This window comes from Leptodactylus fuscus, chromosome 10 (assembly GCF_031893055.1).
Source record: "Leptodactylus fuscus isolate aLepFus1 chromosome 10, aLepFus1.hap2, whole genome shotgun sequence".
Classification (NCBI taxonomy): domain Eukaryota; kingdom Metazoa; phylum Chordata; class Amphibia; order Anura; family Leptodactylidae; genus Leptodactylus; species Leptodactylus fuscus.
In genome coordinates, this window is record NC_134274.1 from 31,361,884 (window position 1) to 31,375,304 (window position 13,421).

The 13,421-nt window shown below is 41.8% G+C and overlaps 1 protein-coding gene across 4 annotated transcripts in view; it reads right to left on the minus strand.

Annotated features, from left to right (window-relative positions):
- Window positions 1-13,421, minus strand: part of PRKG1 (protein kinase cGMP-dependent 1) — a 726,550-nt gene that overhangs the window by 515,753 nt on the left and 197,376 nt on the right. For all 4 annotated transcript variants that reach the window (XM_075257507.1, XM_075257506.1, XM_075257505.1 and 1 more), the window contains exon 2: window positions 4,265-4,431. In XM_075257507.1, the coding sequence (XP_075113608.1) occupies window positions 4,265-4,431 (167 nt within the window). The remainder of the gene's footprint in view (window positions 1-4,264; window positions 4,432-13,421) is intronic.

Here is a 13,421-nt window from a genome sequence, read left to right on the forward strand (position 1 = left end):
GGAGAAGCTCTCCAGGTGTCAGACAAGGAGTGTGCGGTATAATTAACTCTATGCCTGCTGGTTTTGTCTCGCTATCATTTGTACTTGCAACCATTCACGCAGACGTTCTGAGTCTTTGTCGCTACTGAATAGGAAGCGACCTATGACCTAAGCGAGGGCAATCTGACTAATGCAAACATCTTAATATATTTGGAACCCTTCCCTATACTGGATCTGTAGCCACCCTGCAATCTGCGCACTGTTATCTGTAAAATCTACGACACCATGTGAATTTCAGTAAGCATTCGAGCCCGGTACACTGCCAGATCCTCATCTCTAAGCCAAGGTTGACTGTTCTGTACATGACGCGCTTCTTCTTTAATTCCTACACTGCTGGAAGCAATGTATAATCTCAGCTGTACCAGTGCTGAACGCAACACATCATGGCAAGTATTATGGGGATTGCCTATTGATGTGGATGTGCTGGATAAGCAGGTACTGGGCATACAGTATATGAAATGTAGAGTGTAAGAGTGAGACAGTGCAGAGGATATGGGGTATAATTGGCTGCTATGTACATTGAGGTTATATTTATAAATGCTGAATATTACGAATAATGGAAGGCATTTGCATCTAAAAAGTATGAGGAAATAGAGTAGGATTTTATGTAATGTATTGTCGTTTTTTAAAAGCTCTGAATATTATTGACCTACTGGATCTGGCATCTCAGCTATCATTGAAGTGGACCGGAGCTGAGTTGTCTACTTTCCGTACCAACAGCTGATCAGTAGGGGTACTGGTACTTTTCATACCAGCAGTTGATCATTAAGGGTTCTGGGTGTTGTACACTCACTGGTCCGATATTGATGAACTATCCTAAGAATAGGTCATCAGTATCAAAATATTTAAAAAAAAAAAACCTTTAAATATAATCAGATTGATTTTGTTGGCAATAAGGGTATGTTCACAAAGCAGAAAATACACATTGGAAAAACCTGATGTGTGCTTTTGCTGTAGAGCCGACTGCAGAAATCCAAGGCTTCACTAACCCCACTGAATGTCTTCAGGACTGAGACGCGGCATGATAGGATAGCTTTAGTTTCAGCAAGGCAGGTTGGAGGAGGTTTCATACTGATTCGGACATGTTTTCCTTATTAAAATCATTATGTAAAAATTCCCAAGTGTGAACATATCCTAATATGCTTAATGTGACCACATAGACATTGGGGTAAATTTATTACGGCCCTACTCTAGTTTTATAGCATAATATAGTCCCAACCTCGAGTATTCTACTTTTACAAGTCACTTGTCACAAAAATTGTCACAACTGGAATGGTTAAACTGCTCTCGACACTTTCCAAAAAGGGGCCACGGCAATGGCTTGCTGAGGGTGGCCCCAATTTATCATCATTGACTGCAGTTTTCAGAAAAGTGATGACTAATATTAGGGCAATTAATTGAAAGATAACGACTATAGAATTTCAATTTGGTAATTACAATATTTCAGAAAGTTCTACGTGATGTTTATTGTGACCCAAACACGTCCGAAGCAGAAATGCTATTATACTTTGGGGTGTCTTTAGACCTCAGAGTATAGGAAGCAGAGACCAAACATAAAAAGTGGTACTCACCTCTGTTGGGCTTGAGGTCCAAAGAGAACAGGGAGCTGCGCCAGAGCCCAGGAGAGTTGAGTAACACTGGTTCTCTATGCCTGTGATTATTATACTCTGGAGATGAAGAGACCCCAGAATATAATGATAACAGTTCCGGTTTGAACATGTCCGAAACTACCAGGCGAACCTCGCGAGATAAGCCTTCAAAAAGGGGTGTGGCCTAGATAGATGTTCATTAATTGTAATCAAGGTAAAATACCCAATTAATTGTGAACTTTTTTTTACATAATCGTCCTCCCCTATCAATGCTAGATATGAACAGTAGAGATGAGCGAGTAGTACTTTAACCCAGGGGGGAACTTTAACCCAGTTGATCTCTCAACACAGCAGAAGGTAGAAGATGAAAGGATGGGTTGGGAATTCTTCTCAGGTCCGAGGCAGCTCAGAGACATGATCATGAATTATAGGAAATGGCAACAAACGGTAGTGCGAAGGAGCCTAAAAAAATCCTAGTATGCTTCAGCAACAATGAGTCTGTATTATTGCAAACTTTTCAGAATTCCTATACAACGTAAATGACCAGGGTTAATCTGATCGGAGACAGACAATATAGGGCAACGGTATAGCTATTGCACTAGGAAGTGTTACCAAATAAAATAGGTCCAAATTTTTTGTTTTTTTTTTTAAGTATGAGCGATGTACATATGATTTTACCAAGATGGAAACAATTTATCTTAACCCATTAACAGCCATGATCCCCATTTTAACCCACCTATGAATGCCATCTGTCATTGAGGAATAGAAACAGGACCTTCGCGATAGGAACCCTAAACTGATCACGTGCATGCGTTGCCTTGCGCACAGGAGGTCGTTTTTATGGTACAGTTCCCATATTATTGAAAACATTTTTGGCAATCAACGGGTTAAAGGGGACGGAAAACACACTTTCATATGACTTATGAGGCTGAGGCCCCAGGTTGCCGAAACGCAGATTTTTTTGTTGCAGATTTTGCTGCGTTTTCTTTGAGCCAAAGTCATAAGTGGATTAAACAGAAGGTAGAAGTATTTCTTATATATTCTCCATTCCTTCTTGTATTCACTGTTGGCTTTGGCTCAAAAAAATGGGCAAGACTGCAACAAAAAAAGCAGTGCTTCAGCAACGTGGGGCTTCAGCCTAGGAGAATTTTTAACATATTATATATAAACAACATTTAGAATATTTTTTTCTGGTGTGTTTTCTGTAAACCTACTAGAAGTCTTTCCCTCTTAAAAGGACCTTTCACCTCTCGGGCACATGTGGTTTTATATACCGCTAGAAAGCCAAGAGTGCCCTCAACAGTGCATTGTCGGCTTTCCCGTTATGTGCTTCGGTGGAAGAGATTGATGCAATTCCGACTTTTCTGTTATGTACCCAATAGATCTTCACTGTCAGAAGGGCGTTCCTGACAGTCTAGTTGGGAACGCCCCTCCTGACTTTACTGTCCATAGCGCTATACTGTCAGAGGGGGCGTTCCTTACTGCCCAGCCATGACACTGAGCGGTGAGGAATGCTCTCCCAGTACTAGTCTATGGACCAGTACTGTCAGCAGCAGGAGCGCTCCTCACCACTCAGCGATATGGCTTGGTGGTAAGGAACGCCCCTCTGACAGTATAGTGCTATGGACAATACTGTCAGGAGGGCTTTCCCAGCTAGACTGACAGGAGCGCCCTTCTTACAGTGGAGAGCTATTGGTAACAGCACTGATATCTATTGCCCCGGGGCACATAACGGAAAAGTCAAAAGTGCACTGAATTCAGCGCACTGTCGGCTTTTTAGTGGTATATAAAACCACATGTGCCTGAGAACATAAGAGGTCCTCTTTAAAACGAATCCTATAAGAAAAACACCATGAAAAAGCAACACACTAAAAACCCTGACACCAAAAATGCACACCTCCCCGCAAAAAAAACAATATAAATGCCAACAAATGCATTAAAATTCTAAAGCATTCTCCTAGACTACTAAAAACTTACAGCTGTCCTCAAAAAACTATTACTACCGTTTTAGGAATTTTCCAAAAATATGATGCACGGGCCTGATCAGAATTTGCATAACAACCTCCTCTCTAAATTAGGGAGTTCCGCTTGCGCTCACCGTTCTCCTACCATCGGGGCACTAATAGGCCACAGTTATGGCTTATAAATTGATAATTAATTCAATTCTTTACAGGAGATCAGACATTTGCAGCCGGAGACTCTCCAGGTGCTGACAAACTACAAATGCTGGCGTAATCCTCCATGCTTGAGCTGCATAGCATGCTAGGAACCGAGCTTAAAAGCCATAGGAGAGTCAACGGTTGAACCCCTGCCAAATATCAAGACTGTGATCTCCAAAAAATAAAGCCTTGCCTGCGGGCTAGGTGGTAGAGACTGTGATAGCTGGTCAGCGCCAATCATGTCACAAAGGGATTTACGTTCGTAAAGTCTTCTTTTAGGTAATAAAATCCGTGACCTCATTTCTTTTTCACTTTCTACTTTCCCTGGTAATTGTAGGGCTGCGGACAAGCCGTGATAGATGTAAAACAACATTCCTCAACGAAACGAATATCTAAAAAAAAAAATCGACCGGAAAGAAAAACTTCACATCTCGTACAGTAAAAGCAAATAAGTGTGGGAAAAATATAACACAGTACCTTCCATGACATAGACCAGTGACCCCACGTCCCCTTCCTTGATGATACAGCTGTCTTTGCCATATTCAACAGGATACATACAATCCACTATCTCTTGGATCTGGGAAATCTCAAGGTTCTTCATGAAGTCATTGTCAAGGATCGCTTCTTTAATTAATTCCTTGGACCTGAAGCAAGAGACACAATATTTAGTCATATCCTGGAGGCGGGAGCGCTAACACTAAATGATAAAGGCACAGTGTTCCAGACGCCTTTTATCTACTGGGGTGTTGAGTGACGTTTTATGCATTTTTCATTGCGACTTGGTAACTTTAATACCTAGAGGTCGGTAACTGCTGTTTCAAGCCTAAATAATAAATCCCGGTATAAAAGTACCGCATATATTTAACTCCGTTTCACCTTTGGCACTGTTAGGAAAATTACTTTTATAGGATATTTGCTGTGTTACGCCGACGGAATATTTTAGCTTTACAATGACAGTATTATGATGGCATAAGCTTTATAAAGAGGCTATTAAAAGTCAATGTCTGTTCTCTCCAAGTTTAATAGCAAACAGTAATCATGAAGAAAATTAGAATAATTATCTATAATAATGTAAATTTTCTGCGGCTTGTGTTCTCTTTGATGTCTTCAAGTATACACAGATACATCTACGGATTTGAGATGTTTCGTATTCAAGGCCATGAATCTGATTATTAGTTGGAAGTAAGATAGAAAAAAACCAAATATTGTCCATGTAGAAGAATAGACATTAAACAGATGTCCATAAAACTAGTAGCCATTATATTGCCCCTGAATATTGTTCCGATTGAGCACAATGCAAGGCAATAGTCTCTTACCTGTCGCTGCTAAATTACAACTTCTAGTAGGCTAAGGCTGGGTTCACACTTGAGGATTCCTTCCCCAAATCTGCTTGAAAAATGCAGGTTGCTCTCCACATTTTTCAGATGGAAAACCATTGAAGTCTATAGGGTCCATGGGTTTCCACAGGTAACAACTTTTTAAAGGGGTTTCCCATCTCACTGTTTCAGCTTTGCCTGCTGTCTTTTCTTCTCACTTCCTATATTTCTCTCCCTCCCCCCTTGCTGAATGGGACACTATGAAGTATCACAACACTTCTGCAGATCAGATAATATTCAAACGCTGGTAGAAAATGGACTCAGTGTTATTTGTGTGTTGACATAGAGAGATAACAGACTGGGCTTTGACAGCAAACTGAAATTAGCTGAACCGATTGTCCTGCAGAGCAGTGAGTGATGTCACTTGTCCTATCACACAGGTCCGTGGTTATGGAAACATTGTGTAAACAATAGGCAGAATAAGGTCACTTAGCAGGCAAACAAAGCAGCATTTCCAAAGCAATATATTTAGGAAAAGTCTTCAATTTACATAAGCTACCAGTATAGATAGAATCCTTGAGATGGGACGACCCCTTTAACCAGATTAGGTTTCCATTTTTCGGGTCCCCAAGTGGAATCGAAGAACAGAAACCTGAACACAGGAATGAACCTAGAATAATAATGCATGCTGTGAGATGTAGTTTTGCAAAAACCTGGAGACAGGTGATGGGGACCACAGGTATTAAGGAAAGATGTCGATCTCTAGATTAATCTGATCAAAAGGTAGAAAATACGCATTAAGGTATGTTCACAATGCTAAAATCAGAGTAATGTGAATTTGAAGAATTTCTCTTCCATTTCCACCCTTTCAGTTTTCACTCACTGATCACCCTAGACAAATGGTTGGCGCTGTGGATTCTGAATCAGCCCCTGGATCCACAGCTAGATCACACAGCAAGTTTATTTTGATCTATGCCTGAAAACAAAGGGCAAAATATGGAGCTGATTTTGAGGTGGAATTCAAATCTTGAAATCAGTGCAAAATTCCATCATGTGACCCTTATGCACATAAATGTCCACTGAAAGTATTCTACAGTTTTTAGGAGTTTAAGAAAGAATAAGATGTATCATTGATAAAGTGACCCTCCAGGCTCCACCTTACTAAGCCTCATCCTGCCAAGGATATGTTTGGTAATTACATACCTGCATTTCTTACTAGCAGTTCAGTGGATACAGATTTGCATATTCTTCCCATGTTCCCTTGCAGTGGAGCAACTATGGCTGTATAAGTCTCCACACACCTGAGAAGGTGGTCTCTCCCTAAGGATAGACGTTATCCCCATAATCTAGCAGTTCAGTATATATCACAATTATGCTGCCCTTACCAGAGACATAACTAAAGTCTTGTGGGCCCCGATGCAATCCTTTGCCCGGGGGCCCATACCTCTTTCCTGCAACTAATTCTTGATAATGATGGTTAAAGGAACTAAGGAGTTTTTTTTTTTTTTTTTTTTTCAAATGCAGATTGTGAGCCCCACATAGAGCTCACAATGTACATTTTTCCCTATCAGTATGTATTTGGAGTATGGGAGGAAACCACACAAATACGGGGAGAACATAACCTACTTGCAGATGTCCTCGGCAGGATATAAACCCAGGACTCCAGCACTGCAAGGCTGCAGTGCTAGCCTATGAGCCACCGTGTTGCCCGGGTGCTAAAGAGTTTAATAAACCTCAATGTGGTGAGGGTAATCTGTGGGTCTCTTTGGCTTATGGACCAGATGGAAGTTGCAATCTCAATACTGATGCCAGTGCTTATGGCCCCCTAAGGCTCCTGGACTCCGATGCGACTGCACCCTCTGCACCCCTTCAAGTTACATTCCTGTCCTTACTCTATTATACATTATCTATTCATGCACTGACTTTTATAGCCATATGTGTATATACAGCAGTCAATAACCAAACATGAGAACCAATGACTAGACTCAAGGTACGTCTTAAACAACCTCACACTCCCTGTAGGCCCTGGAGCTCAGCTGTAGTTACAGATCATATCTCGGCCCTTTCCAAAGGTCGGTGGAAACCAAACAACAGATTATCATCCCCTATAGTTACTGTTATCTTCTCATCCATGTAAAGTCCCTACCTGATAACCTGACGATAATGAGGAAATCATGGCGGGCTTCTGACCATAGAAACCCTGCATTGATGGTCCTCTCCATTGGCAACTAATCAAGACAGAAAATCTATAAAACCTCAACAAATGTTGAATTCTTTAGGCTTCCAAAATGTTTAATTTTCATTGTCTACATGTTCATGGGAAACCCCTTTAAGTGTTTATATTGCTATTTATCCATGAGCGCTATACTCAAAGCCATAATATTCTTAAGGTAAATTACACTGACTGCACAGGAACCAGACAGCGCCGGCTGATCCCCTTTAATACATCCCTATCAGTAATAAGTTAATAGGACTAATTGCAATGAGCGTGAAGCAACCAGACACCACATGCTAATCCCCTTGAATATTTATAAAAAGCCAAAGAAGAAGCCTGAAAGACGCTATGGTCTGACTTCAAATAATGAAGCGTTCTATGGATGAACAGGACAGGTTTGTGCGGCTTCAGAGAAGTTCTCAATGCCCCAAAGTCTGTGATCATGTCTAAGACACAAATAGCATCAAAATCTTCAATCTCAGGGGAGGCCAGTAGGAACAGCTCAATAATTTCATTTAGATATTGCTTAGCATATTAAGCTCTCGTCTGCCTGAAGGAATAGGCAATGTGTGGGGTTCCCGGGAGCTTTGAAGGGTTCCGACAGAACATTTTAAAGCATGTGTTCTGCCTTGAAGCCAGTATTGGGTTGCTTACAGTGCCTTGTTATACTCCTTGCTGGAACATTTTATGCAATATGAAATCAGGAAGATTTGGAGCAATAAATGATGTACATTTTCAAGGCAATTCCAAATCCCTTCTCAGGCAGAGGCACTTCACCTGGAGCAGTACAGCCTCCCAATGGAGGCCGCCATGCACGCTCATCACTTTAACGTCTTTAATGTTTCATTAACATGTGTGGTTCGAGTGGAGACATTTTGGAGGTTTTTAGCAAGGGATGCTCCAATTGTACACTCATCCTGAGTCCTCAGCCTGTAAACAGGCATAGATAGGTATAATCTGAGCCAGACTGCTGACAGTACAGCTTTAACCCTCCTCTTCCAGTAATAAATAAGATGCATTTTGAGATTTAGCCTATTAATTATTCAGTATACAGCACATGTGAAAATGACTGTCTATTCCATGAGGCTCTATCACTAGTGTTGAGCGATTGGGATCGGAAAAGATCGGATTCCGATCGGCGATCGAGTAAATTTCACGATCGCGATCGTAATTCCGACCCGATCTTTTCCAGTGGGATCGAGTTTGGAGGTTATCTCAAGTTCAGCTCAACCCCAAAAGTGACTTTTCCCATAGAAAAGCATTGACTAGGGTTGAGGATCGGGATCGGAAAAGATCTGATTCTGATCGGCGATCGAGCAAATTTCACGATCGAGATTGACTGGAAAATGATCGGAAATCGGATTTTAAAATCGATTTTGAAATCTCAAGATCGGCTCAACCCTATCTATCACCAATGCAAACTCTTTGCATCCTTGCTCCACTGATTCCAGCACAGGTGGAATTTCTTCTCTAGCCCTCACCATTCCTGAGCCATCAGTGCAGCCATTAGGCAAATCACTGTCAGGTGGGAAGTCCTGGACTGGAGCAGACAGTATGGGACTAAGCAACAAAGCATACGAACAAGAAGGTATAGAAACAAGTAAACACTATAGGGGTTACAGATACACCAAACCAGAGAACAAGCAATGGCAGAGCACAAATGAAAATTCATTGGGAAATAATTCCATAAGGCTGTGGCGTAATATAGTTGCAAATTGATGATTGCAACTACAATGAGTGCAAGTGGAAATTTCGCACCAGCATTGGGGTGGGGTATGATCTTGATTTGCATCTAGATACAAGGATGCCAAAGGGAAGCCCCAAATTTATGATGTCATGAATTAAAGGGGTTGTCCCATCACAAGGATCCTATCTATACTGCTTGTTAATGTGAATTTAAGACTTTTCCTAAATACATCGCTTCAGCAAAACTGCTTTGTTTGTCCACTATATCACTTTATTCAATTCATTGGTTGACACAGCCCTTGACTTATGGTCAAAAGTCAAGTGATGTATCTGCTGCTCTGAGGGGGGAGGGAGGAGGGGATAAGTGCACGGGAGCGAGCCTGGAGGGGGGGGGGGGGTAGTTTACACTTTGGGGGAAGGGGCCGCCAATACAGACCTGTCATACGCTGTAATAAAGAGGCGGATGCTGGGGAGGGTTAGACGCCAGCACAGGTGCCGGGGCCTGCGACATCGCTACGCTCCTGCCCTGCATGAGGCCAGCAGCAGCAGGAGCGATGCTGCTATTCCGGAGGGGGGGGGGGGCGGATGCCGGGTCTGTATTGGCATTGTGAAGGCTGGAGAACTGACTGGTCTCACCATCTATGAGTGCGCACGCAGGGCCAGTGGCAAAGAAGCGACGTCATCTCGTCGCTGGCTTTGCATATGTAACCCCACCCACCAATGACGCAGCAAAGCAGGAAGAAAGAAGATTTTACAGCAGTGAAGACTGGTGAGTATGCGACGTGGGAATACCCCTTTAAGAGCTCTCTACTGGCACAAGGGACTTCAAGACTAGTGTAAAATATACAGGTCTCCATGAACCCTACTCAAAATGTTTATAGTTTAATCCAACATTTGGCATTAGATAGTTGCTTTGTGTAATCCTGGTCCAAAGGAGTAGTTATACTTTTAGGCAGCAAAGCTTTGTAAGGGTGCCATAATGTCTGTAGTAGCCACTCGAGGGCACTAAAAGTGAAATAATCCGGTGCCTGTCTAACAACAGACTGTTCCATGTGCTTGTACTTAGATGTTGGCAACTCTATACTTCGTTTTAAGTTTATTTCTTAAACTACTACTTAGATGCGAGAAAAAAGTAAAATTTGGAAGGGAAAAATCCCTTTTGTAAACAAACATGTTTACATACTGTAGTTCTTCTCATTGGAAATTAATGGACATGACCTTTAGACATGAGACTACATATTGTAGCTGAAAAGACGACAGCAGCCAAAAAAGCCACTGTCGTTCCCACTTGCATAGACGGCTAAGAAAACATACAGAGAAAATATTGTTTTCCAGTCTGTTAGAAGGAAGTGTCTGGTGGAGCCTTGGCAGTTTATTATCAATTTTCCATGTCACAGGGTAAGTTTAAGATGACAGAAAGCCTTGCAGAATGAACTCTTTCTCACTGGTGACCTTTGATCACAGAAAAATGATTTCCAGTGTGTTCCTTTGAACTGATTCAAAATTAGAGGCTCGGAGCAGAGTCATCATTAAAATGGGATTTATATCACTGTGCCATGGGAAAGGCCTGAAATGAATAAAGAGATATGCACGCCACCACCAAAAACTCAATTTCATATGGTTCATTTCATTCCTTTAATAGATTATGCTAAAAAAAAATCAAAAAAGAATACAAAGAAGTGTAATAGAAAAGTTTTGCTAATGTACAATATAATGCCATACATTTAAGGGTACAATATTTATAACATAGCACTGCCGACATGCAAATAACTGGCTCCGGCCCCCTAACCCTTTGGGCAAGACTTATGGGAACAGCTAAGGGAACTTCACACTGACATATCTAATGGCCATTGCTGTCATAGGAAGACAGCAACGGTCATTAATCTGTCACAGACTATCTTCCATTACAAAAGTAAACAAATATGATAGTGTCAGACATGTTGTTTACATTAGTGTCAATGGGAATGGACACAATCAGTCTATGACCATTCTCTGTGACAGTTTAATGTCCGTTGCTGTCACTGTATGATGGAAGACAGCAACAGACATTAGCAATGGTATAGTGAGCGCCCCCAAGAGCTACTGCGCAACACTGTTCCTGTAACTCCCATAGAGAAGAGTGGGACCTATGGAAATGACTTAGTACGGCTGAGATACATTGTTCCTGTAACTCCCATAGAGAAGAGTGGGACCTATGGAAAGGACTTAGCACGGCTGAGATACATTGTTCCTGTAACTCCCATAGAGAAGAGTGGGACCTATAGAAAGGACTTGGCACGGCTGAGATACATTGTTCCTGTAACTCCCATAGAGAAGAGTGGGACCTATAGAAAGGACTTGGCACGGCTGAGATACATTGTTCCTGTAACTCCCATAGAGAAGAGTGGGATCTATGGAAAGGACTTGGCACGGCTGAGATACATTGTTCCTGTAACTCCCATAGAGAAGAGTGGGACCTATGGAAAGGACTTAGCACGGCTGAGATACATTGTTCCTGTAACTCCCATAGAGAAGAGTGGGATCTATGGAAAGGACTTAGCACGGCTGAGATACATTGTTCCTGAAACTCCCATAGAGAATAGTGGGACCTATGGAAAGGACTTAGCACGGCTGAGATACATTGTTTCTGTAACCATTTCCGTAGCTCCTAATATTTTCTATGGAGTTATGGGAGCAACGTGAAGCAGAACGGCTTGACTTTTCCCATAAGCCTTACCCCAGGGGTCAGGACTTGGGAATAGTATTTTCTTTCTCAGCAGTAGATCATTGAGATGGAAATAACCCTGTGAATTAAAAAGAACATGCACATATTATAGACACTTCTCCTCACAAGAGAGGATAAGTGCCAGGTCCAACCCCTAGGACGCCTGGTGATCAGGGATCAGAAAGTCCCTATGCAACCTCCCAGTGTGATTGCATGACCACCGCTCCATTCACCTCTATGGGACTTTTGGGACCACACTCTGGCAGCCCCATAGAAGTGAACTGAGCATTAGTCATGCAAAAGCTCTGGTGCGCCCTTCACAAGGAGACTGCAGGGGGTCTTTTCAGCCTCTTCTCCAGATTGCTGGCAGGCTTGTCTCTGGAAAATGGACAATAGATGTGTACAATTGTGTATACCACACAGTCCATTAGTTGCTCATGTAAGGCAAATAGAAATGATCACTAGGCGAGATGAGGAGGATTTTATTGATGGGACTTTATTCAGCAGTAAATGAGGCAATGTGCCATTAAGAAACAACAAAAACACAACAGCTCGTAATGATATAGCGGCCCTGGCAAAGATTATGTAACATTACTGGAGAACTACAAATTCACATCCCTGAAATCCCTATAAATACACCTGCCATAGATACAGTGACATCGCAAATGAATATTGTGTTACTTATGACTTTACACTGGACTAGAGATAAAATGACTGAAGTATCTAAAGGGGTCTTCTGGGAGTTACAGGTAAATACTGATGACCTATTGATACCTAGGACCCCCACTGATCAGCTGCTAGAAATGGTGAGCACTTCCTGGTTCTGCTTCACAGACCTGTAATGTTATATTTATTCTGCATGTTTGCAATCCCATGTGATTATTATATGGTGTGGAGCTGCAAAACCAAACACAACCCCTACTCAGAGTACAGCACTGTAATCATTGAAAACGCTCACCCAAATGTTGTGGTCTCTTTAAACAACTGATCAGTGGGGTCTCGGATTTATTTATTTTTTATGCTTACTTATATAAAAATATATCATATTCCGCAGCACTTTACAGACATTGACAGTCACTGTCCCATATAGGGCTCAATCTAAATTCCCTATCAGTATGTCTTTGGTGTATGGGAGGAAACTGGAGTACCAAGAGAAAACCCACGCAAACACAGGGAGAACATACAAACTCCTTGCAGATGTTGTCCTTGGCGGGATTCGAACCCAGGATTCCAGTGCTGCAAGGCTGCAGTGCTAACCACTAAGCCACCGTGCTGCCTATATTGCAGACCTCCCTATAAATCTGATATTGATGGCCTATTATAAGGATAAATGATCAATATTACAATCTCAGAAAAGTCATACAACTCAAGATGCATCAACAATAGAACCATCAAAAAGATAAAAACAAATTCTGCTTAATCTGTAGGTTTTAAATTCAAAACTGTCCTTACACGCACAGAAGTTAGTTTGGATTCACACTACCATTGTCAATGTCCGTTGCAGTCATCTGTCGCAGGATGACAGTAACAGACATTAAATGACAGCTAAAGACAGAGCCCCCTCTGTCGGATGTCCTTCTGCATTCACCCCAATATAAAAAAGATGCTGGAACCTTTCTCCTATCATGTTTGTTTTTAGTTTTCTAATGGAAGAAAAAGTCCTGCATGCATGTAGGACTTTTCTTCCAATGCAAAGGTGAACAAACATGATAG